Below are 21728 nucleotides of genomic sequence, written 5' to 3' on the forward strand. Positions count from 1 at the left end.
GTGCTCTTTGAAGACGCCATGATGCACGTGTGCAGGTAGGATATGAGCTTTGCGAAACACACGTGTGTGCGTGTGAACAGGTGGTTAAGGGAGTGTTTTTTTTATCGGCGTTGCTCTTTTAAGCTGAGGTCGCCTACAACTCACCTTCACCTTCTCACACGACCGGCTACGCCGCTAGATTCTCTATTCGCCCCCGCTCCAAGTCCACAGGCTTTAACGATTTTATTCTCACACGCAGAATCAACCGAATATTGGAGTCGCCTAGAGGTAGCGCCCTGCTGGTGGGTGTCGGTGGCAGTGGCAAACAATCCCTGAGTCGATTGGCCGCCTTCATCTCCAGTTTGGAAGTGGCCCAGATTCAGCTGAAAAAAGGATACAGTGTCGTCGATCTAAAGGTTTGCCCATTTTGCTTACTAACCCAACCGTCCCCATAACTTCCTTCTGATAAGGCATAGCGAAGCAGCTGACCGCGCGATTTCAGACTACGGGCCCCGACTTTGAATTTTGCTCACTAACCCTCAACCCACCCGTTACGATTTACTCCTCCTCAACTGTGCAGCAGTGTTATCAAAGGAAGTTGTCCTGACTTGTTTTTGCCTTTAATAACCCGCTTCTTGTTCTATTTTATTGTCTCATTCGCCCATCACCAGAACGAGCTATCCGGACTGTACCTGAAGGCAGGCATGAAAAACGTCGGTATTATGTTCCTCATGACAGACGCACAGATATCGAACGAAATCTTCCTAGTCATAATCAATGATTTGCTTTCCTCGGGTGAGATACCGGACCTGTTCCCGGACGACGAGGTCGAGAACATCATATCCGGCGTGCGGAACGAGGTGAAGGGAGCCGGCCTGGTGGATTCGCGCGAAAACTGCTGGAAGTTTTTCATCGATCGCGTCCGGCGTCAGCTGAAGGTGGTGCTTTGCTTCTCGCCGGTCGGAGCGACACTCCGCGTACGGTCCCGCAAATTCCCTGCCATCATCACCTGCACCCAAATAAACTGGTTCCACGAGTGGCCCCAGGAAGCCCTGATGTCCGTCTCGTTGAGATTCCTGCAGGAGTTGACAGTGCTGCCGGTCGAGTGTAGAGACTCGATCGCGCGCTTCATGGCCTACGTCCATACGTCCGTCAACTCAATGTCCAAGGTGTATCTGCAGAACGAACGCCGCTACAATTACACCACACCCAAGTCCTACCTGGAGCAGATCAGCTTGTACGATAAGCTGCTGAAGGAAAAGCACGGAGAACTCCGCAAAAAGGTGGAACGTCTGGAGAATGGTTTGGAAAAACTGCGCAACACCGCAGACCAGGTGGCGGCCCTGAAGCAAAAGCTCGCCGTACAGGAGGTGGAGCTGAAGGAGAAAAATGACGCCGCGGACGCGCTGATCGAAATCGTCGGCATCGAGACGGAAAAGGTGCAGACGGAAAAGGCGATCGCCGACGAGGAGGAACAGAAGGTGGCCATTATCGCCGAGGAGGTCGCTAAGAAGCAGCGTGATTGTGAGGAAGATTTAGTGAAAGCTGAACCAGCTTTGCTCGCAGCTCAGGAAGCCTTGAACACGCTCAACAAGGCCAATCTGACTGAGCTGAAGTCGTTCGGTTCGCCGCCGGGTGTGGTGACCAATGTCACCGCCGCTGTCATGGTGCTGTTGGCCCCGAACGGTAAAATAGCCAAGGATCGCAGCTGGAAAGCGGCCAAAATTACGATGGCTAAGGTCGACACGTTCTTAGACTCGTTGATCAACTACGACAAGGAACATATACACCCGGAGATCATCAAAGCCATTCAGCCATATCTGAAGGATTCCGAGTTCGAGCCCGACTTTGTACGATCCAAGTCGGCCGCAGCGGCCGGTCTCTGTGCCTGGGTTATCAACATCATCAAGTTTTACGACGTTTACTGCGACGTTGAGCCCAAGCGACGCGCGCTTGCGGCGGCAAACGCCGAACTAACGGCTTCGCAGGAAAAGTTGGCCAACATTAAGAAGAAAGTTTCCGTAAGTATTACGTCACTCAACAAAACTGATGGTGGTAGCTTCACTTAGCGATGCCTTTTTATTATTTACACTCAGTCACTTGAGGAACAACTGGCTAAACTGACAGCCGATTTCGAGAAAGCTACGGCCGATAAGCTGCGCTGCCAGCAGGAAGCTGACGCCACACAGGCCACGATTCAGCTGGCCAATCGTCTGGTCGGAGGACTTGCTAGTGAAAACGTTCGCTGGGCTGAAGCTGTGGCAGAGTAAGCATTAGGCTTAATTATTTTGGCATGGAAGCAAGTATCGATTCTAACGTGTCCTCATTATTCTCAATTTTTTAGATTTATGCAGCAAGCAACTACACTTCCGGGAGACATTCTGCTCGTAACGGCATTCATCTCGTACGTCGGATGTTTCACGAAACAGTTCCGACTCGATATGATGAACAAGATGTGGCTACCGTTCTTGCGAGCCCTGGAACCACCCGTTCCCATCACTGACAGCCTCGATCCGTTGCGGTTGCTAACCGATGACACACAAATCGCAACATGGCAAAATGAAGGACTGCCAAGCGATCGAATGTCCATCGAAAACGCTACCATACTGAGCAACTCCGATCGCTGGCCCTTGATGATCGATCCACAGCTCCAGGGAATTAAATGGATCAAGCAGAAGTACGGCGATATTCTGAAGGTTATACGGTTAGGTTCGAAAGGGTATCTGGAGATACTGGAAAAGGCACTGGCCAAAGGTAGCACTGTGCTGATTGAAAACATTAGCGAAAACGTAGATCCTGTGCTGGACTCTTTGCTTGGGCGAAATCTCATCAAAAAAGGACGGTAAGGCTGTCGGTTAACATTTTTCCCGAACAGAGCTTTATTAACAATTTATTTTACTACCTCAAACAGTGCCATCAAAATAGGAGACAAAGAGGTCGAGTACAACCACAAATTCCGGTTAATCCTGCACACCAAGCTAGCTAACCCGCACTATAAGCCGGAAATGCAAGCACAAACCACGCTGATCAACTTCACCGTCACCAGGGACGGTCTGGAGGACCAGCTGCTAGCGGAGGTCGTTAAGGCGGAGCGACCGGACCTGGAGGAGCTGAAGGCTGATTTAACCAAGCAGCAGAACGATTTTAAAATTATGCTTAAACGGCTAGAGGACGATCTGCTGTCGCGTTTGTCCTCGGCCGGCGGTAACATTCTGGGCGACACAGCACTGGTGGAAAATCTCGAGACGACCAAAAAGACGGCAGCAGAAATTGAAGAAAAAGTCACTGAAGCTAAGGTCACCTCGAAGGAAATTGACGAAGCGCGAGAACACTACCGTCCGGCTGCTGCCAGGGCCAGTCTGCTGTACTTTATACTGAATGATCTTAACACCATCAATCCCATTTATCAGTTTTCTCTCAAAGCGTTCAGCGTAGTCTTCCAGAAGGCCATCTCGAAGGCCGACGCTGCGGATGAAGTTCCAGCCCGTGTGCGCAATCTGATCGATTGCATTTCCTTCTCGGTGTTCCAGTACACTACGCGCGGACTGTTCGAGTGTGATAAGTTGATCTTTATGTCGCAGATGACGTTCCAGGTGATCTTCACAGTGCGACGATCGATGATGATAATAGCACCCTACTCAATGTGAATCCGTTTTATAGATTTTACTGATAAATGAAGAAATTACTCCGGCCGAACTTGATTTCCTGCTGCGTTTCCCCATCAAACCGCACGTCACATCCCCGGTGGACTTTCTCACCAACCTTGCCTGGGGTGGAATTTGCAGTTTGGCATCGAAGGATGAGTTTCGAAATCTCGATCGTGACATTGAAACGTCCTCCAAACGCTGGAAGAAGCTGATCGAATCGGAATGTCCCGAGAAGGAAAAGTTCCCGCAGGAGTGGAAGAACAAAACGGCACTGCAGCGCTTGTGTATGATGCGCGCCTTACGACCCGATCGTATGACCTACGCCATGACGTACGTAGCTTTGCGGTGAGTGAGCATTCCCACTTGACGTGTTGTTTTACATTTTGCAGGGATTTTATTGAGGAAAAACTTGGCGCCAGATACGTGGAAAATCGAACGATGGAGTTTGCCAAATCGTTCGAAGAAACCAGCCCCTCGACACCGATCTTCTTCATCCTATCGCCCGGCGTTAATCCGCTGAAGGACGTGGAAGCGCTGGGAAAGCAGTTGGGCTATTCGGCCGACAATGGTAACTTCTACAATGTGTCGCTGGGCCAGGGTCAGGAAGTGGTCGCCGAAGCAGCTATGGACAAAGCTGCATCCTCTGGCCATTGGGTAATTTTGCAAAACATTCATCTGGTGAAGAAGTGGTTACCGGCGTTGGAGAAAAAGTTGGAGTTTTACTCCGAGGGATCACACGACAACTATCGCGTGTTTATGAGCGCTGAGCCTGCTGCTACCGCATCCGCTCACATCATACCGCAGGGCATTCTGGAGTCGTCGATCAAGATCACGAACGAACCGCCGACCGGCATGCAAGCAAACATTCACAAAGCGCTGGACAATTTTACCCAGGAAACGCTGGAAATGTGTGGCAAGGAGGCAGAATTTAAAGTGATCTTGTTTTCACTCTGCTACTTCCACGCTGTCGTGGCCGAGCGGCGCAAGTTTGGGCCGCAAGGTTGGAACAAAATTTATCCCTTCAATGTAGGCGACCTCAACATATCGGTTTCCGTACTGTACAACTATCTGGAGGCAAACACCAAGGTGCCGTGGGAAGATCTTCGCTATCTGTTCGGCGAGATCATGTACGGTGGACACATCACGGATGATTGGGATCGACGCACGTGCATCACCTATCTAGAGGAGCTGATGCAGCCAGATCTGGTCGACGGGGAACTGTTTCTGGCGCCCGGGTTTGCCGCTCCGCCCAACACCGACTACGCCGGCTATCATGCGTACATCGACGAAGCAATGCCTCCGGAATCACCGTATCTGTATGGGTTGCATCCGAACGCAGAAATTGGCTTCCTGACTACCACCTCCGAAAATTTGTTCCGAACCGTGTTCGAAATGCAACCGCGCGATGCCGGGTCGGGCTCGGGCACGACCGTGACCCGCGAGGACAAGGTGAAACAGGTGCTGGACGAAATCATGGAGAAGCTGCCGGAGGAGTTTAACATGGCAGAAATCATGGGCAAGGTGGAGGAGCGCACGCCCTACGTGATCGTAGCGTTCCAGGAGTGCGAACGTATGAACTATCTTACCGGTGAGATAAAGAGAAGCCTGAAAGAACTTGACCTTGGTATGAAGGGCGAACTCACCATCACGTCCGATATGGAAGATTTGGAGAATTCTCTCTTCCTTGATCAGGTACCCGTAGTATGGGCTTCTCGTGCTTATCCCTCGCTGTTAGGCCTCACCGGGTGGTTCGTGGATTTGCTACTTCGGTTGCGTGAACTCGAAACCTGGTCGGCCGATTTTGTGGTAAGCAAACGCGCTTCAGCGCTCGAATCGCTCGTATATCCATCAATTTTTCCTTTTTCCCCCCGCGCCTCTCCCCCCGTTGTACTCAGCTCCCCATTTCTGTATGGTTGGCCGGATTTTTCAACCCCCAGTCCCTGCTGACGGCCATCATGCAGTCGACGGCAAGGAAGAACGAGCTTCCGCTTGACAAGATGTGTCTGCACTGTGACGTGACAAAGAAGCAAAAGGATGACTTTTCGGCCGGTCCCCGTGAAGGGGCCTACGTTCATGGCATATTTATGGAGGGTGCGCGCTGGGACGTACAGCAAAGCATCATCATGGAGTCGAAGCTGAAGGAGCTGTATCCCCAAATGCCGGTCATAAACATTCGGGTAATGTAGACTCTGGAAGCGTTTCGTCACTTGATCCGCGGCTTTCCTGCATTTCAAGCCCCTTTTGCTCACCTGTTTATCTCTTTACCCATTTCTAACCAGGCTTTAACCCAGGATAAGCAGGACCTGCGAAACATGTATGAATGCCCGGTGTACAAAACCCGGACACGTGGACCAACGTACATTTGGACGTTTAATTTGAAAACCAAAGACAAACCAGCCAAATGGACGCTAGCTGGTGTCGCCTTACTGTTACAAGTTTAAATGTGTGTTTGTTATCTGTGTGAGCAGTGTTTTAGAGTTTGTAGATCGTGTACCCTGCACTAATTACTGGCGTGTTTGTTGTAATTAGAGCCAGCAGCAATAGTTTTGCATTTTTTTTTAGCCCCAAACCAGCAACTTTTCTTGGCATTTAATAAATTACAGAGCACTTACCGCACGGGGAAAACCGATGTGTGTTCTTCAATTTTCTTACTATTCGAATGTTCGGATTGCGAATTTATACAAACAATATGTTTAAATGGTTTTCAATGAAAGTATTCCGATTCCTATTGTTCAACAATGATAATGTTTTGTACATCAGCCGAGATTAATATCGTGCCATCCGGGTCCGAGGTAGTTAATTGTGGTAACTCCGCCACATAAGTTCCTTGGGAGTAAGCATCAAACACCATTGAACTTTGGCTGTCTAACACGTTTGAGGCGGGTACATCAGATGAAGCAGAAGATGATGCCATTCCCGACTCATGGATATGTTCACTGTTCGGTATGTCTAATGCTTCCTCTGTAATACGCTTTGCCCTCATCATATCACCAACGGTAGGACGATGCGTCAGCTGATGCCTATTGTACGTCTGTTTATCGGCATACTTTCGGCCACAAGACTCACACCGGTACGGTTTTTCACCCGTATGCGTCCGCATGTGCACCTGCACATGGTGCAGCCGTAGAAAGCCTTTGTTGCAAATGGGACAAAAATGTTTCTTCTCACCGCCGTGGGTCAACCGATGTCCGTAATACGTCGAGGCAGTTTTAAACGTTTTCCCGCAACTGAGACACTCGTACGGCCGGGAACCAGTGTGCGTGTTTTCGTGATCTTCAAAGTCACGCAACTGGGCTATCCTAATGCCACAGTAGCTACACTGGTAACGTTTCACGTGCTGCCGCTTGTGAGAATGGTACTGGATGGATGTGTCGAACGTTTTGTCACACTCTTTGCAATGGAACTGTTTCCTTAACCGAACTATTCTTGGCGATCGGTTCGACTGATCGGGATTGTGCGACATCCCATGCTTTTTAAGACTTAATTGACTACTAAACCGTTCTCCACACACTTCACAAATGAATGGTCGCTCCAGGTTGTGACAGCGACGTACGTGTTCCGTTAGGTTCGATTTTCTGTTGAAAGACACGCCACAAAACACGCATTTGTTTGGCTTCTCTCCGGTGTGCGTTCGCGCATGTAGTTTTAATTCGTAGGCAGAGGACAACGTCCGCAGGCAAATGGTGCACCTGAGTGAATCGGGATTTGCGTGAAGTTGGCGATGATTCTGTAAGCTACGGTGCGATGGCAACTCTCTTTGGCATACGGTGCACTTGAAGGTTACCGTGTTCTTGCCGTGCTTTACGTCCTCGTGTAATCTCCGCGAACCGTACGTGGTAAAGCGTTTATCGCAAAACCGACATTTCAACGGTTTTTGATGCATTAAATGATGCTTATTCAGTGAAGCTAAGGTTGTAACGATGACTTTATCCTGGACACAGCTGGAGCAGTGATATGGCAAAAGAGATAGATGGGACGGCAGGTGGTACTCAAGTTCCTCCACTGTATCGTGTTCTGAGTTGCAAACAAAGCATTTGTTTCTCACAGCCTGTAAGTCCTGGACGCATTTTAACACCGTTTTTCGGCTGACACGATTTTGAGAACAACCTTCGGTAACTTCCTTGCAGATCTCGCCATTTGCTTCGGGAGACGGTTTCTCTATAGTTAATTCTATGGTAGTTTCTACACCAGCTTCATGGTCACTCTTTGCTTCTTCTAGGTGTTCTTCGAGAAACATCGTTTCACCATCATCCTGTTTTAAGCTGTCCTCCATGGTATTCGAATCTTCGATTGTTGGGAAAGGAGTGATGGAGTCGATTATGCTATTGAGTTGCGACCAGCTTAAGAGTCTATTTTCCGACCCTAGCTGCGCAACGGTTAGTTCCTCTTCATTTAAGAATATCTTCATGCTTAAATCGCTGTATATCTTTATACTTGCATTGATTCTAACTGCGTGATGATCGTTGGCATCGTCTATGCTGAATAGGTGTGCTATATTGGGCCTACAAACAAACACCCATTCTTTGTTGAGCAGTTTATTTTGTACTTCTGCTATAAAACATTCGAAATCTGCGATGCAATCAGCTGTTGGAAAATCTACAGCATCTATTACTCCCGTGGTAATTGCTTGGGTTCTATCCGCGGGCAACTCATTACAATGTTTTCTATCGGCGATATTCTTGGCCTCCATCATAAGGTATTCCTCTGGAAACAAACTAGGCACCGCATTCGGTTTCAACCTGGCTGGCTTATCGTACCGCTCAACGTCGTCCGGTGCAAAATGGCGTATGCAAATGCTGGAACGTTTTGTCGGGATCCATTCGGGTCGATTAATGGCTCTCTTCCAACAGTCCAGAAGATATGGATCATCGGGAAACTTGAACGTACTAATCGACGGAAGGCCACGCTTTATGGCAGCATCATAGTTTGAACAACAGTAAGGCACACAACACTTTCTTCCCATATTAAGAGCAACCCCCTTTGAATTGAATTAAAATAAGGTAAAAGCAAACTACTGCGGGTAATTCACTTTGTTTACATCGTTTGTTTACGACATCGAATGTTTTGACAGTTATCAGCTGTGCCGATGGATCCGTTCGTTTCGAATTGCTGGTTCGAAAATGCTCAATTCTTGTAAAAAAAAATCCTATAAAAGCATTTTATTTGCTGTAAAATATTCATGCAACTATTCTTTAGTAAAGCAACACTCCACATAACTACGTAAAACGATTGCATGTCTACTAAAGCAAAAATAATGATCAACTCCAACCTTAGTACTCAAACTCACGCTTTAAACATGCAACGATGTAAAAGGCCGGCCGTACATCATTTGACAATTGTTCCGAGATCGGCAAACAGAAACTTTTCCGATACGATAAATTCTAGTTTTTTCATGTCCCAGCGTAAATCGAAAGATCCGTGCAAGGCTGCCGCTTGTAAAATTCAGACCTGTCTGCGAGGTAAGCTGATGCCCCCATGGAATTCAATCGCAAACTATAATTATAATGCTTACGTAATTCACGCCCCTTTCGATTTAGAACACAGCTACGACGAGGTAAAGTGCTACGATGTCATCGAGGACATGCGGCAATGCTGTCTGAAGTGGCATAAAGTATCGTTGTGCTGCTCCGGCATCCAGCTCGATCGTGACTACAAAGCCGAAAAGGAAACCATCCTGCGGGAACGAGCAACGGCCCGTAAAAGCGATGCCCACTGATCCGCGCCGCCCACTGCGTGTTCCTAAACGAAATTGGGTGCAGCGTAATCCGCGATTGTTCAGCAACCTGCTAACCGGTACCGCTTTGCTGATATTCTTTTCCAAACCTCTGTACGACGCGTTTATCGCCGAACCCGAACCAGGTGCATTACCGCCACGCGAAATTCGATCAGTTCGCATCGGACCAAAGTAAAACCGAGCGCTCTAGCTAGGGAGCTTTTTCTCTAAGTGCGATCTCTGACGCGATGGAATCGGTAAAACGGGCCAACCAACGGCTTCGCAGTTACCCACTGTTGATGGCAAAGTGTTCCGTGGCTGCAGCGGCGTACGCCACATGCGTTACAACTGATCTAAACGTAGCGCACCGGTCTTGCGATAAAGAGTTTCACAACTTCAAAGAGTGCATGCGGAAAGCCGCTATCGAAATGAAAACAAAACTGTAGGAAGGTGATACACATCCATCAGCTAACAAACGAACGTAGTACGAGTGTAGATAACGAACCCGAAACTGCAAACACTTACCCCTAGAGAGCAAGATAGTTTCCCGTAAAAGACCCGCAAGCCGGTTAAATGTGTAAAAAATGTCATTCAAGAAGCATCTCATCATCAGCACGCTCGTACGTGTTTTCCTCATCTATTATGGCGAAGTGCAGGACAGTTTGTCCGATGTGCAGTACACCGATGTAGACTACCGCGTGGTCACCGATGGCGCAAACCACGTGCTCGCGCTGGGTTCTCCGTTCAAAAGGCATACCTATCGGTACACCCCACTACTGGCGTATCTGGTACTGCCAAACTTGCTACTGCATCCAAGCTTTGGCAAGTTCATATTTTCGCTGTTCGACATCCTGATCGGAGTGCTTATCAAATGGATTCTGCTAAACTGCTACCGCAGCAATAAGATATCGATCGAGACAAAGCTGCTGAAGCTGGAAACGCTTAACAATCGGAACAAATATTTGATCAAGCGAAAAAATGAAATTCTAAACAGCAACAACGAATCGCTGCCGCCCAAGTACATCCGGATGGCCGAACTCAGTGCCTACTGCTGGCTGTACAATCCGCTCACCATGATCATAGCAACGCGGGGCAACGGCGACTGCGTTTCTTGCTCGCTGGTGCTCCTTTCCATCTACTTTCTGCTAAAGAACGAGCAAACAAGTACACAGCACTTTATCGCCGGCCTGTTTCTCGGCTTATCGATCCATTTTCGACTCTACCCAATCGGCTTCTGTTTGGCGTTCTATCTGGCCACTCAAAATCGAACGGTTGAAAAATGGCACGACATCGTACGCACCATCCTGCAACCAAATGCAAAGCAAATAGCACTCGTATTGGGCACCGTTATCGCCTTAGGTTCGTCCACAGCTCTATTCTACTGGCTGTACGGTTATCAATTCCTGTACGAATCCATGCTCTACCATCTGGTACGGAAGGACACGCGACACAACTTTTCGCTCTATTTCTATCTGCAATATCTCAGCTCCACGTTCGATGTGACGATTCTGGAAAAGATACTTACCTTCCTGCCGCAGCTCATTCTGATCCTGATGCTCACCGTACGCTACGGTCAGCATCGGCAAACGCTCGCCTTTGGCCTGTTTGCGATCGCGTTCGTAATGGTCACGTACAATCCGGTCGTCACGTCGCAGTACTTCGTCTGGTTCCTGTCCCTGTTGCCGCTGTGTGTGAAAAACTTCCGAAACATCGGCATCCGGAAAGCGGTTTTCATTCCAGTCATGTGGTTCATCTCGCAGGGTGGCTGGCTACTGCCCGCCTACCTGCTCGAGTTTAAGGGTTGGAACACGTTCGAATTCATCTGGATACAGAGCATTGTGTTCTTCTTCTCCAACGTGCTGATTTTGCAGATGCTTATTAGTAATTACGATATCGCTTACAACTATAAAATCGATTAGGCACGCTACGCTATCATCAGTCATGTAAATAAAACCTGGTATGTTATTTGGTATGCATTGTTTTACTACTCTAATATATTCCGTGGTTGTGTACGACTATCGTGGAGTATGGCGCTCGTTTGCTTTTAAAATATTAGCTTACATCGGATCGGACTAAAAACTCCTGCTAAGAGCTAAACGTGCATCACTCGATATGGTTATATGATTGTTCGTGGATTTCCCTAATGGTCCCTCCGGCTGCAACATAAAACTAATCCTGGTGTACTACCTACATCGAATGGACACTCATGCGTTGGTTTACTGCTAAAAAATTGACTAGCACATCAAAAATATCAATCTTAAGCCTTAACCTAATCGAACCATGCTTGTTAGCGATACAGGCTAAGCTGCTCTTTTAAATCGTCCTCGTTTAAGTTTGAACTATCCGCTTGCTTTTTCAACAGTTCAAATATAGCTGCCAGCTGGGCCCGTTCAATCCTGAAAAAGAAGAAGTTTAAGAAGCATTAGGTTATATTAGTCATATAAGTCAGCCATTAGTGTTAATCATCGTACTCCTTTTCCGCCTGCCGTTGTTCGTCGGTGAGTGACTTTTCTATCGACTTAAGCTTAGCCGATTTTAACTGACCCAAAGATTCAATGTGCAGTTGCCGGGTGGCTTCGTCTTCGCTTTCCTGCTCCTGCTCACTTACATTTTTGCTATCTTCCGACGAATCTTCTGATCGGTCAGAATCGTTCTAAAATTGTTAATATTCCAATAAATCACAATCGTTCAATCGTTAATTTTCATTCCAACAGCAGCTTACCGTGGTTTGCGTGGGTTTCTTTTGGCGTTCAGTTTTGTTGTTGGAACTTTTATTCTGCTGCAGCACCTCGTTCCGCTCATCCTGATCTAACGTGGCGGTGCATCCCGTGAAACCGAGATATGCCGTCAACAGCACAACACAGATCGATATCACCATGCTGAAGATATAAAACGGCGAGAGATTTCTCGCGTAAATTAGCAAATTTTCTACGTAATTCATGTTTTTCTTGGCTCGGAATCGGTGTCCGCGGACTGAAAAACAACACAACACAACAATTGTTTCCAAAACAACGGGTTTGACGTTTCTAGCGCACAGTGGTATTGGGTTGAATATTTCCCACCCAAGTAGCATTTGACAGCTATCATGTGGGCAAAGAGGGTAAAAAGAGAACAGAAACAACGAGGAGAAGAGCAGTGGCGAACTGCACTGGGTGACTGACATTTAGAAAGACAGAGATAGCATATAAGAAAGAACGAGAGACTATGAAAACAGACGAATGACGTTCCGAATTGTCGACATAATTATACCCGGCGTAATCTAGTGCAGAAGAAGCCATTCTCTGTGTTCTGTTTTTATCATTTCAATTAAAGTATTTTGAGCGAAAATTAATTGAAAATGGAGAACGTGAAGCGAGCGAAGAAAAGTGGACTATTGAGAAGGCTGGGAAAGTCCTTCAGGGAGGAGTGCGAAAGAGAATTGGAAGCTAAATATCTACAAGGACCGAGTACGCTGCAGCCCAATCCAAGCCAAGTTGCAACAGGTAAGTTTTTTGTGTTCTGGCTGTGTATTCAAGTGAAAAGTGTGAAAATAGAAGCAGGGATATTAAAAACATTACGAATATCGTGTTACAGTTTTGGTATGAATGGTCGGATTTGTGCACTGTTGCTGCTTGTGCTGTTTAATGTACGGATCGGTCCTGCAACTGTGGCGATCCAGTGGCTTTCCGCTGATTTTGGTACAGTGAAAGTTTCGGTACCGGCCGAGCAGTTGCACTCTTTCATACGATAGGACCGAGCAGAACCATGGCGCCTGGTGCTTTGTCGAAAATTTAACCAACTTCTGTGGTGCAGTGTAATTAATTGCCGTGTATGTTTTTTTTTCTTTATTTCAGATAATGATCTGCACATCACCGATGAGGAAATGCATGAAGAGATATATGTGCATGAGCTTGATACTGGCATGGCTGAGAATGCAGAGTACGAAGAGGAATGGATATCTTTTTCGGATGAAGAAGATGAAGAGGAAGATGATGCTGAGCAGCTTGTGTTCATAGATGATGATGAAGCTAACCGGAACAACACATTTTCGAAAAAATTACAATTGTGGGCACTATCTCATCGAATACCACATGCTGCTTTGAACGATTTATTGGAGATAGTTCAGGAAACTACGGAATATTATGTTCCTAAAGATGCCCGGACTTTCTTGAAGACTCCCGTTGGCGTTGGCAAACAAATTGCTTCGGTGGCAGGTGGACAGTTATGGTATCAGGGGATTCAAAACACTCTGCAATACCATTTCAGGTAATATATCTTTACGACCATTGTATTCACCCAAACTTACATTCGTGTATTAATTATGATATTTATGATCTCTCTTCTCAGAACCGGAAAGCTTCCCGTGAATAAAATTTCAGTCAACTTATTCGTAGATGGATTACCGCTTCATCATAGTGGACCGACACAATTATGGCCCATTATGATGCAGCTTCACGAGCTACCGGAGGAGCCTATAATGGTATTAGGTATTTTCTGTGGCTCGTCGGAACCAGACAACGTAGAAGATTATTTACGTCCTCTAGTGAGCGATTTAAATAACATTCTGGAAACCGGAATCATCATCCACAGCAAAAAGATTACCATAAGCCTCAGAGCCATCATCGCTGACACTCCTGCTCGAGCGTTTATTAAAGGTAAGCAAATTCAATACATTTAAAGTAAAGAAAAGTTTAAAGCAATATTAATGACTGGTCTCTTTTTCAGGAATGGCCTATTTGAACGCTGCACATGGCTGTATTAAGTGCAAAATTGTGGGTCGACATGACAAACGTACTCGCAGAATGATTTTCGAAGGCGTAGCAGCTAAAAGGACCGATGCAGAGTTTAGAAGCGGGCAAAACGCTATTGGGCATCAATGGCGACCTACACCTATTGCGGATATTATAGGTTTAGACATTATCAAGCACATACCTGTATCGGACGATCTCCACCTACTACATTCCGGATTTATGAAATTATTCGTGATAGGTCATGCAGAAGGAACTTTGTCTTCGTTTCCCAAGTGGACGTTACAAGAACAAGAAGAGGTTTCGACCATTTTATTAAAAACTCGTTTGCCAGCAGAAATTGATAGGGCTATGAGATCGCTTAAATGTGTAAAATGTTGGAAGGGGTCTGAATTTCGCACTTTCTTAAATCATATTAGCATACCATTACTGAAAGGAAGAATTCACGATGACGCCTATCATCATTTTAAGCTGTTTTACGTAGCTATAACTTTACTATCTAGTTCCCATTTTAAAGAACTTTGGGATTATGCAGAAGTCCTTTTAGAAAAGTTTGTCGCAGAATTTAGTTTGCATTATCATAAATCGTATATCACTAGCCACATACACAACCTTTTACATATAGCTGATGATGTACGCGAAATTGGACCCCTCCCTACAATCTCTTCGTACCCTTTTGAGAAAAGATTACAATTTATAAAATCATTAGTACGGACAGGTCATAGGACGTTAGATCAAGTAGTAAGTAGGCTAACAGAGCTTAGGGAACTGGAAATTAAGCATAATAAGACGAATATTTCATATCCAATAGTAAAACATAACAAAGCTGAGGTTATCTTTAATATAACATCAAAATTTATGTTAAGAAAGGGGAATAGAAATGGCTGGTTCCTAACAAAAGAAAATGAAATTATAAGGTACAGTAGCGTTAAGCAAGTAGCGGGATCATACGTTATAGAAGGACAGCAATTATTGAGGAAACAAGCTGCGTTCAGCTATCCGATTGCTTCTGAAACAGTTTATAATTTCCAAGGAAAACTTGAAGACATTTCACAGGAAATAGTACAGGTAGAATTAAGTAATGTTAGAGTTAAGCTTGTAGCAATTTCTGTAGATGGCATTTCATTTCACTTTAGTCCACTTTTGCACACTTTAATGTAATAAACAAAACAAAATATTATCTGCTGTATTCTGTATTCTATATTTTATATTTATGTACATATTTTAACGTATGTTCGAAAAAATAAAGTTCAGAAAATGTGCAACTAGTTTTTATGATATTGACTAATTCATTCATAATCTAACTTAACTTACTTAACCTAAATCACTTAACTAACTTACCTTATTTCATTGTTCTTCAGAGTCCGATACTCGCCGTTTCTTAACCGTTAATTGTCCAACTGGCTTAATATTATAAAGTTTTTTAACAAAAAAAATTTTACTTGATCGTCCGTAAGTTTAGAAACTTCATTTCCACCGACTATTTTGAAAAACTTTAAAATTTGAGAATATTTACTCATACATATTTTTGATTCATGCAATCCTCTCCCAGTCCAGCTACATTTTTTTAAAAACTCCTTTTCAAAAACCAGATCCATTAGGATGCACAATCTTTTGTAATAGTCGGTAATATTTTTTAGCAAGTGTGTCATGTCGCTGACCAGTTCTGCCATATAATATCCTTCCTGAAGGACGTTATTCAGCTTGTTCAGAGCTTCCTCGGTGTTTACTTTATCTAAAGTGAAGTTTCTTGGAACTATGGGTCCATTTGCATTAACCCGATTCAAAGCAAGTTTTATATACCCGGCCGTTTTTTTCATCATCTCTAATCCTACATCAACCTTTCTTTCTATTCTGTCTAATTGGGAGAGACCGGAATAGGATGGACATGAGTCTAACAAATTTGCCAGCCCAAAATAAGATTCAGCGGAACTTGGAGGTTTTGGTGGAACGGTTTGTTTAGGCGGAATGGCTGGTTTCGATGGTACGGTTGGTTTAGGCGAAATGGCTGATTTGAATGGAATGGCTGGTTTAGATGGTACGGTTGGTTTGGGGGGAATGATTGGTTTTCCGGAGGCTGGGGGGCGGTACGGAAGACCATGTTTGTTTTCTTTAGTGGAAGCATACTTTACAACAGGACGATTAATGGATGTGAATGAGCATTCAGGAGTAACAAATGGAGATGGTGGTGGGGGATTGGAACGAGTTGGCACTAGTAATCTATTAGCTAAAATAGCTATGGAAGCACCTAATGTATTGTTTGCTGAACTTGGTGGAATTGGTGGTGGAGATGATGATCGGCAATTTGTTGTTGACGGATTTCCGCTGCTAGAGCATTGTATGCTCTTTTGCAAATTGTTGTCTTTATCTGCCATACCTAAAACGAACAAATCATTTAGCAAGCATATTCAAAATATTAAAGAACAGAAAAAGTGACATTACCGCTCGAAAATACTGGCTAACTGTAAGCCACCCACGCATGCACTCGTTTTTGATCTGGGAACGCCGGCCGGCACCGATGATACACTGCGCGGCTCAGATGAATTGTGCCAAACCCGCAAATAGTTTTGAACGAGCTCTGGTTCTTACCGGCAGTACACCGAATGCCTATTCGAATACCGAATATGTTGGATTTGTCAACTGCACCGTCACGCAAAAGGTAAGAGGTATATTCTTGTTGCAAATAACCTCACATAAAAGTTTCAGGAGTTTCCAATCTGGAACACCATTACACACCGCTACCAACAACGTTCCGATACGCCCACTCTGTGATACGCTAAGCCTAGGCTACTTGATGCGAGATGCCAATAAGATTTCACTACCACTTTTTTGCCGATCTGCAAGCAACAAATAAATCCAGATTTTGCTGCAAAGGATGCTATACACGCAGGATATCTCGCACGCGGAATGGGTGCAGCTGTTCATGAACTTTGTGCAGAAAGAATAAAACCGTACTGGATTTGACGGAATCGTTTTATGCATCACCGGGCGCCGTCTTGGTTACTATCCATTGGGATTGTTTCGCAAAAAATGGTATTCAGACTGAATTACCACCGCTATCGCTACCGATCAGGATGGTGTGTTTAACAACACCGGAAACAGTTTGATTCCGACACCTCCTCTCAACTCTCTTTGGACCTGACATTTGCTCTAAACAACTCTACCTCCTATATCCATTTACCTTGCTTGGGATGCAAACATGAACCAACCATCCCTCCAAAAGAGGGAATGATGAATTAAGGCCGTGGTGAATTGTTGCTTGGGTTCCCAACCGTACAGTGCTTCAAGCAGAAGTTCGTACACCTGGATATAAAACAATTGTTTGCGTTTCAGGACGAGTACGACCATTGGTATACGACGATATCTCGCCGTATTAATAAAACTTTAGAATTGAATTAAATGGGGCGATCGGGTGGCCGAGGCGATAACGGTGCCGGTCTTCACACGTCAGGACCGGGGTTCAAATCCCATCCAGAAGACCGCCTCCCCGTACGCAGGGCTGACTTCTTTGCTACGGGTAAAATCAAGTCAAGAAAGCCAGAAATGGCAGGCCCGAGACCTCTCGAGGTTGTAGTGCCAAGCAAAGAGAAGAAGAATTGAATTCGCTACCATTTACGGCGATAAAGGTACGGAATATTAGTCTGAGGAGATTATTTCTTAAACGAAAATCTGATAAGTTATTAGTTTAATCGGTTTGTACCTGTTTTGTACAACTGATAGCACAAATAATGCTTTTTTTGCTTACATAAAGGAGCAGAAGCTTTCCAAAGCGCTCGACCCGACGGATTAGCTAATAAAAAAATCTTCCTTAAAGTCGACCAATGGTCCAATTTCCGGATTGCCGTTTGAAGCACTGTATGTACAAAGTACATATTATCAATGGCAAAAAATAGTTTTATGAAGGGTCTTGGTTATTTTTAAAATAAATTAACAAAATATTTTATAACAAAATTGATACGCTGTACGAAACGATTTCAACTGTTAGTTGGTGAAGAAACCCTAGTTTTCGGGGACTGACTGTCTGAAGCTTGTCGCGATTCGGATTTTATAAACATCCTACGTAACTCATTGAACAGTTTTATATGCTATTTTTTGTTTTTGTTTTGTTTACTCTTCCCTTCCACGGGTAACAATCAAATTGCGTCTACGCCGTACTAAAAATCGCATTACAGGCCCACTACCACGGTCGCTATTTGATGGTTCAAGCTCCAAGCTGTTGTTTTTAGACCATATTTGTAAAATAAAGTTTTGCTTACTTCATGTTTCGATGTTGCTTGCGCGCTTCCATTTTTCCTATTGTGCCGTGTCGTTCGTTACCACCGGAAGACGTACGGGTTCCGCGTCCGCAAAGACCGAGCTGTAGGAAACGTTTCTAAACTCGTAGTCAATTTTAAGCTGTTTCTCTTCGCCGAAACATGGATCGTAAAAGCCGGGCAGTTCGCTCTGCAAAAACAATTAAATTAAATTAATTTCCTTTTCAAATAGTTTTTAAGTCTGCAGCCAAGCTTACCTTGCTTGACGAATACAAAATCAATTGGGAATCTTTCACCAGACACTGCAGAGGAATCCGAACGTCAATAACGTAGGGGTTCTGCTGCACAAAGCCCATATCGTCCGCTTCCTCCAGTGAGACGTTTTCGCCGTCCGAAAATTTACCGTACAACGCAGACACGATAATCAGTCCCTGACTTTTGTACTCGTCTTTGCGTATGCGCTCGTACAGCGCGCCCATCAGTGAAATTGCCGATTCGGCCTCTCTTCGCTTTTCGGCCATCCGCGCACTGTTGGTTTCCTTCACCTTTTCGATGTTTTTCTGCTTGGTTGCCTCGTTCATCGGATCGAACAGCATTTTCTTCAGCACGAAGTACGTCAGGAGCGGCGTTACGGTAGCGTAAAATATGGCTGCCGGAATGATTTCCTCGCTCAGGTGAATGGGGAACAAGTACGTTTGCGTAGACCGAATGATTCTGCAAGAAGAATGTGCAAATCTTTATCCGCGAACTTTATAAATGGGGGTAGAAAATGATCCATACTTAATCTTTAGCATTACGCCGGACGGTACACCGACACAAACCGTCGCGGAAACAGCACTGTACTTCGAAACCTTCTTTTCTGCTCCACATTCGGACAGGAAGCCGAACGTACCACCTCTGCAAGGGTAAAGCAAACGTTACAGGCCATTTCTCGAACGTACCGGCCTGTACTTACTTTAGCGCTACTCTGAGCTTTAGGCCTTGTTCTAAGAGTTTCCTCGTGTACGACGCAGCTACATAGCAGTGAGGAATACCCAACGTAATAGTTAGATTGCAATGATACTTTTCCGTGTTCCTTTCCACAACGGTTGACATGGAGTTCTGCAGCCCCGCATTGTACGTTAGATATCCTACCGTGTTCTTATCAAGCTGTATTGCTGAAGCTGAAACCAGAAGTTGAAAGAATGCTTAATAAATGATGAATTGATCGCCAACGTTAGCTTCAACCGCCGTACTTCCTGTCAATCCCGGGATGATTGCATTTGGCCGAAAATGAAACGTTGTTCCGCCGGTGAGGAAAATCCTATTCGTTAGGTTACGGGAACCTTTTGCACCCAGCACGGGTCCATTGCCGGCACCGCAGTCCACCTCGAACCAACCCTTGTTGATTAGCCGCTTCCCGGAGAGCAGAAAGTTACCGCTACCAACACCATTTTGCAGGTGAAGACTTCCGGACAGTGTTGCTATTTCCGTTCGCGACAATGGAGCCTCAATCGATTGGGACATGCTCATGCCGGATACTTCGATCGACGGCAGCAGTCCGGTGTCATAGTACTCATCATCGTAGCGACTGAAAAAATCGGTCGCATTGATGTGCACCGAAATGTTTCCTCGCGGGTTGGTTTTCTGGTGCAAGCGGCGTTCTTCGCGTTCCTGCGCCAGCCGTTCGTACTCTTCCCGTATTTCGTTCGGCGTTTTGGTACGGTGCACAATTTCCCAACCTTCCGTCTCGAGACCCTTCACTCCGAGCGAGTCGTAAATGGCCCGCTGATGAGGATCGGACAACACTTCGTACGCCTTTTTCGTGCGATTAAACATAAGTTCCGCTTTTTGCTTGTTTTCTCCATTGCCGTGCTTGTCCGGGTGGAAGATCCGGCTTAAATTGCGGTACGCTTTGCTAATCTCCTCCTGGGTCGCCTAAAAAGCAAATCGAACAAGAATATGCCGGGTGGTGGCAGGTTAGCTTGTTGATGTAATCAGATGCACGGATGATGAAACCATGCGCGTTTTTGGGGCGCTCACAAACGTTGCTTTTTCGGGGGTAACTTACAGTTCGTGGTAAATTTAAGGTAGCGTAGTAATCTTCCTCCACGTAATCCAACTCTTCGTTATCGTCCATTGCGAACGGAAAGAGCTAAAAGCAATTGAAAATTTACTTGTAAACAAACGGAGAACCACAATTTTTCGAACGATCACAACTGCTGACAGCGATTCTCACATCACCTAGGTTGTGTGCAGGACATCGTTGGTGACAGCGAGTTTTATTCAGTTATTGTATGTTTTGTAAAATAAAATTTCAATATCACAACCATTCCAAACTGAATAAAATCAAATAATACAAAACCCCAATTGTAGAATAAATAAACTGAAAAAGAGTTTCCACATTCGTATAATAAAGTATTGAACCTTATCTGGGTAAACTTCCCGGATGAACCGAAACTGTGATTTTTTCAAAACGACCGTTGGAATGTGTAGAATTTCGTTTATACTCAATTACAATACAATAAACCTTTTAATTTTTAATTCAACATGCGTTCTGCACTAAACACGATACTGATTTTGCTTCGTATGCGTGGGAAAAAATCCGATTCTCGATACGACATTTATGCTGTCTCCATCAGTTAAATAACTGGTACTTCAAATTAATAAGCAATCTATTACCGGATTGCTACTTTGCTACTTCCCAGGCATCCGCTAAATACAATTCATAATTGATAACGTATGCCCATAGGCGTCAATAATAAACAAAAAGATAAGCTTTATTACAGGCTCATACACACATTTCCTTGCTGGTGCTAGATGCAGATTTTATGTGCGGACTGGTAAGACTAAGTGAATGACACTGTACCATCAGGAATAAATATAGTAGGAGAGATATGAACATTTTATTAAACAATTACTCACTTACTTACTTACTTACTTACTTACTTACTTACTTACTTACTTACTTACTTACTTACTTACTTACTTACTTACTTACTTACTTACTTACTTACTTACTTACTTACTTACTTACTTACTTACTTACTTACTTACTTACTTACTTACTTACTTACTTACTTACTTACTTACTTACTTACTTACTTACTTACTTACTTACTTACTTACTTACTTACTTACTTACTTACTTACTTACTTACTTACTTACTTACTTACTTACTTACTTACTTACTTACTTACTTACTTACTTACTTACTTACTTACTTACTTACTTACTTACTTACTTACTTACTTACTTACTTACTTACTTACTTACTTACTTACTTACTTACTTACTTACTTACTTACTTACTTACTTACTTACTTACTTACTTACTTACTTACTTACTTACTTACTTACTTACTTACTTACTTACTTACTTTCGTATTTTATAACTTATCTGGCACTACAAGCGTTCTTCTGTCTATG

At 44.7% G+C, this 21728-nt stretch overlaps 9 protein-coding genes across 14 annotated transcripts in view; 5 read left to right on the plus strand and 4 right to left on the minus strand.

Annotated features, from left to right (window-relative positions):
• The window catches only part of LOC118505366 (dynein beta chain, ciliary), a 21383-nt gene extending 15128 nt beyond the window's left edge, over positions 1 to 6255 (plus strand). For 3 of the 4 annotated variants that reach the window (XM_036041065.1, XM_036041066.1, XM_036041067.1), the window contains 10 exons: positions 1 to 35; positions 239 to 395; positions 651 to 2000; positions 2076 to 2245; positions 2324 to 2821; positions 2891 to 3572; positions 3640 to 3956; positions 4016 to 5432; positions 5522 to 5803; positions 5906 to 6255. The exon at positions 1 to 35 is cut by the window's left edge and continues 327 nt beyond it. In XM_036041065.1, the coding sequence (XP_035896958.1) occupies positions 1 to 35; positions 239 to 395; positions 651 to 2000; positions 2076 to 2245; positions 2324 to 2821; positions 2891 to 3572; positions 3640 to 3956; positions 4016 to 5432; positions 5522 to 5803; positions 5906 to 6067 (5070 nt within the window). In that variant the 3' untranslated portion in view covers positions 6068 to 6255. The remainder of the gene's footprint in view (positions 36 to 238; positions 396 to 650; positions 2001 to 2075; positions 2246 to 2323; positions 2822 to 2890; positions 3573 to 3639; positions 3957 to 4015; positions 5433 to 5521; positions 5804 to 5905) is intronic. The other variant, XM_036041064.1, reaches the window with a different exon arrangement.
• A 61-nt stretch (positions 6256 to 6316) lies between these two features.
• LOC118505367 (zinc finger protein 26-like) lies at positions 6317 to 8815 on the minus strand. The gene has a single exon (XM_036041068.1). It carries the CDS (start codon positions 8587 to 8589, stop codon positions 6352 to 6354), a length of 2238 nt encoding a protein of 745 aa, XP_035896961.1. The 5' UTR covers positions 8590 to 8815; the 3' UTR covers positions 6317 to 6351.
• LOC118505374 lies at positions 7318 to 11311 on the plus strand. Its single transcript, XM_036041077.1, has 2 exons — positions 7318 to 9085; positions 9164 to 11311. Exons 1-2 carry the CDS (start codon positions 8860 to 8862, stop codon positions 9340 to 9342), a joined length of 405 nt encoding a protein of 134 aa, XP_035896970.1. The 5' UTR covers positions 7318 to 8859; the 3' UTR covers positions 9343 to 11311.
• On the plus strand, positions 8923 to 11311 carry LOC118505371 (GPI mannosyltransferase 1). The gene is made up of 2 exons (XM_036041074.1): positions 8923 to 9085; positions 9164 to 11311. Exon 2 carries the CDS (start codon positions 9924 to 9926, stop codon positions 11256 to 11258), a length of 1335 nt encoding a protein of 444 aa, XP_035896967.1. The 5' UTR covers positions 8923 to 9085; positions 9164 to 9923; the 3' UTR covers positions 11259 to 11311.
• LOC118505375 lies at positions 9552 to 9979 on the plus strand. Its single transcript, XM_036041078.1, has one exon. It carries the CDS (start codon positions 9588 to 9590, stop codon positions 9783 to 9785), a length of 198 nt encoding a protein of 65 aa, XP_035896971.1. The 5' UTR covers positions 9552 to 9587; the 3' UTR covers positions 9786 to 9979.
• Positions 11302 to 12387, minus strand: LOC118505373 (ABC transporter F family member 4). Its single transcript, XM_036041076.1, has 3 exons — positions 12062 to 12387; positions 11811 to 11992; positions 11302 to 11735 (listed from the first exon to the last, which is right to left on the minus strand). Exons 1-3 carry the CDS (start codon positions 12278 to 12280, stop codon positions 11627 to 11629), a joined length of 510 nt encoding a protein of 169 aa, XP_035896969.1. The 5' UTR covers positions 12281 to 12387; the 3' UTR covers positions 11302 to 11626.
• A 171-nt stretch (positions 12388 to 12558) lies between these two features.
• LOC118505369 lies at positions 12559 to 15334 on the plus strand. 3 transcript variants are annotated; one of them, XM_036041070.1, is made up of 5 exons: positions 12700 to 12821; positions 12913 to 13016; positions 13173 to 13584; positions 13666 to 13973; positions 14044 to 15334. In XM_036041070.1, the coding sequence occupies exons 2-5, from the start codon at positions 12920 to 12922 to the stop codon at positions 15225 to 15227; spliced, it is 2001 nt and encodes a 666-aa protein (XP_035896963.1). In that variant the 5' UTR covers positions 12700 to 12821; positions 12913 to 12919; the 3' UTR covers positions 15228 to 15334. The 3 variants fall into 3 exon arrangements, with proteins under 3 accessions (XP_035896962.1, XP_035896963.1, XP_035896964.1); XM_036041069.1 differs by lacking the exon at positions 12913 to 13016 and having other exon boundaries at positions 12559 to 12821; XM_036041071.1 differs by lacking the exons at positions 12700 to 12821; positions 12913 to 13016 and adding an exon at positions 13073 to 13093.
• Positions 15244 to 18024, minus strand: LOC118505372 (protein enabled homolog). The gene is made up of 2 exons (XM_036041075.1): positions 16509 to 18024; positions 15244 to 16443 (listed from the first exon to the last, which is right to left on the minus strand). Exon 2 carries the CDS (start codon positions 16439 to 16441, stop codon positions 15455 to 15457), a length of 987 nt encoding a protein of 328 aa, XP_035896968.1. The 5' UTR covers positions 16442 to 16443; positions 16509 to 18024; the 3' UTR covers positions 15244 to 15454.
• Positions 18025 to 18137: 113 nt separating this feature from the next.
• LOC118505370 (dnaJ homolog subfamily C member 11) lies at positions 18138 to 20548 on the minus strand. The gene is made up of 6 exons (XM_036041072.1): positions 20370 to 20548; positions 19555 to 20236; positions 19275 to 19482; positions 19100 to 19216; positions 18577 to 19033; positions 18138 to 18509 (listed from the first exon to the last, which is right to left on the minus strand). The coding sequence occupies exons 1-6, from the start codon at positions 20436 to 20438 to the stop codon at positions 18360 to 18362; spliced, it is 1683 nt and encodes a 560-aa protein (XP_035896965.1). The 5' UTR covers positions 20439 to 20548; the 3' UTR covers positions 18138 to 18359.
• Positions 20549 to 21728: the final 1180 nt, after the last annotated feature.

Source organism: Anopheles stephensi, chromosome 2, assembly GCF_013141755.1.
Source record: "Anopheles stephensi strain Indian chromosome 2, UCI_ANSTEP_V1.0, whole genome shotgun sequence".
In the NCBI taxonomy this organism is placed as follows: domain Eukaryota; kingdom Metazoa; phylum Arthropoda; class Insecta; order Diptera; family Culicidae; genus Anopheles; species Anopheles stephensi.

Bases quoted from the DNA above. Each gene is read 5' to 3' on its own strand.
- LOC118505369 (XM_036041069.1), top strand. From the start codon at position 12,677: ATGGAGAACGTGAAGCGAGCGAAGAAAAGTGGACTATTGAGAAGGCTG. The intron at 12,822-13,172 runs GTAAGTTTTTTG...TCTTTATTTCAG, and splicing joins TCCAAGCCAAGTTGCAACAG to ATAATGATCTGCACATCACC. The intron at 13,585-13,665 runs GTAATATATCTT...CTCTCTTCTCAG, and splicing joins ACTCTGCAATACCATTTCAG to AACCGGAAAGCTTCCCGTGA.
- LOC118505367 (XM_036041068.1), bottom strand. From the start codon at position 8,589: ATGGGAAGAAAGTGTTGTGTGCCTTACTGTTGTTCAAACTATGATGCT.
- LOC118505373 (XM_036041076.1), bottom strand. From the start codon at position 12,280: ATGAATTACGTAGAAAATTTGCTAATTTACGCGAGAAATCTCTCGCCG. The intron at 11,993-12,061 runs GTAAGCTGCTGT...TAACAATTTTAG, and splicing joins AGAAACCCACGCAAACCACG to AACGATTCTGACCGATCAGA. The intron at 11,736-11,810 runs GTACGATGATTA...CTTCTTTTTCAG, and splicing joins CAACGGCAGGCGGAAAAGGA to GATTGAACGGGCCCAGCTGG.
- LOC118505374 (XM_036041077.1), top strand. From the start codon at position 8,860: ATGTCTACTAAAGCAAAAATAATGATCAACTCCAACCTTAGTACTCAA. The intron at 9,086-9,163 runs GTAAGCTGATGC...CTTTCGATTTAG, and splicing joins AATTCAGACCTGTCTGCGAG to AACACAGCTACGACGAGGTA.
- LOC118505370 (XM_036041072.1), bottom strand. From the start codon at position 20,438: ATGGACGATAACGAAGAGTTGGATTACGTGGAGGAAGATTACTACGCT. The intron at 19,217-19,274 runs GTAAGTACAGGC...TTACCCTTGCAG, and splicing joins AAGCTCAGAGTAGCGCTAAA to AGGTGGTACGTTCGGCTTCC. The intron at 19,034-19,099 runs GTATGGATCATT...TTCTTCTTGCAG, and splicing joins GGCGTAATGCTAAAGATTAA to AATCATTCGGTCTACGCAAA.
- LOC118505375 (XM_036041078.1), top strand. From the start codon at position 9,588: ATGGAATCGGTAAAACGGGCCAACCAACGGCTTCGCAGTTACCCACTG.
- LOC118505371 (XM_036041074.1), top strand. From the start codon at position 9,924: ATGTCATTCAAGAAGCATCTCATCATCAGCACGCTCGTACGTGTTTTC.
- LOC118505372 (XM_036041075.1), bottom strand. From the start codon at position 16,441: ATGGCAGATAAAGACAACAATTTGCAAAAGAGCATACAATGCTCTAGC.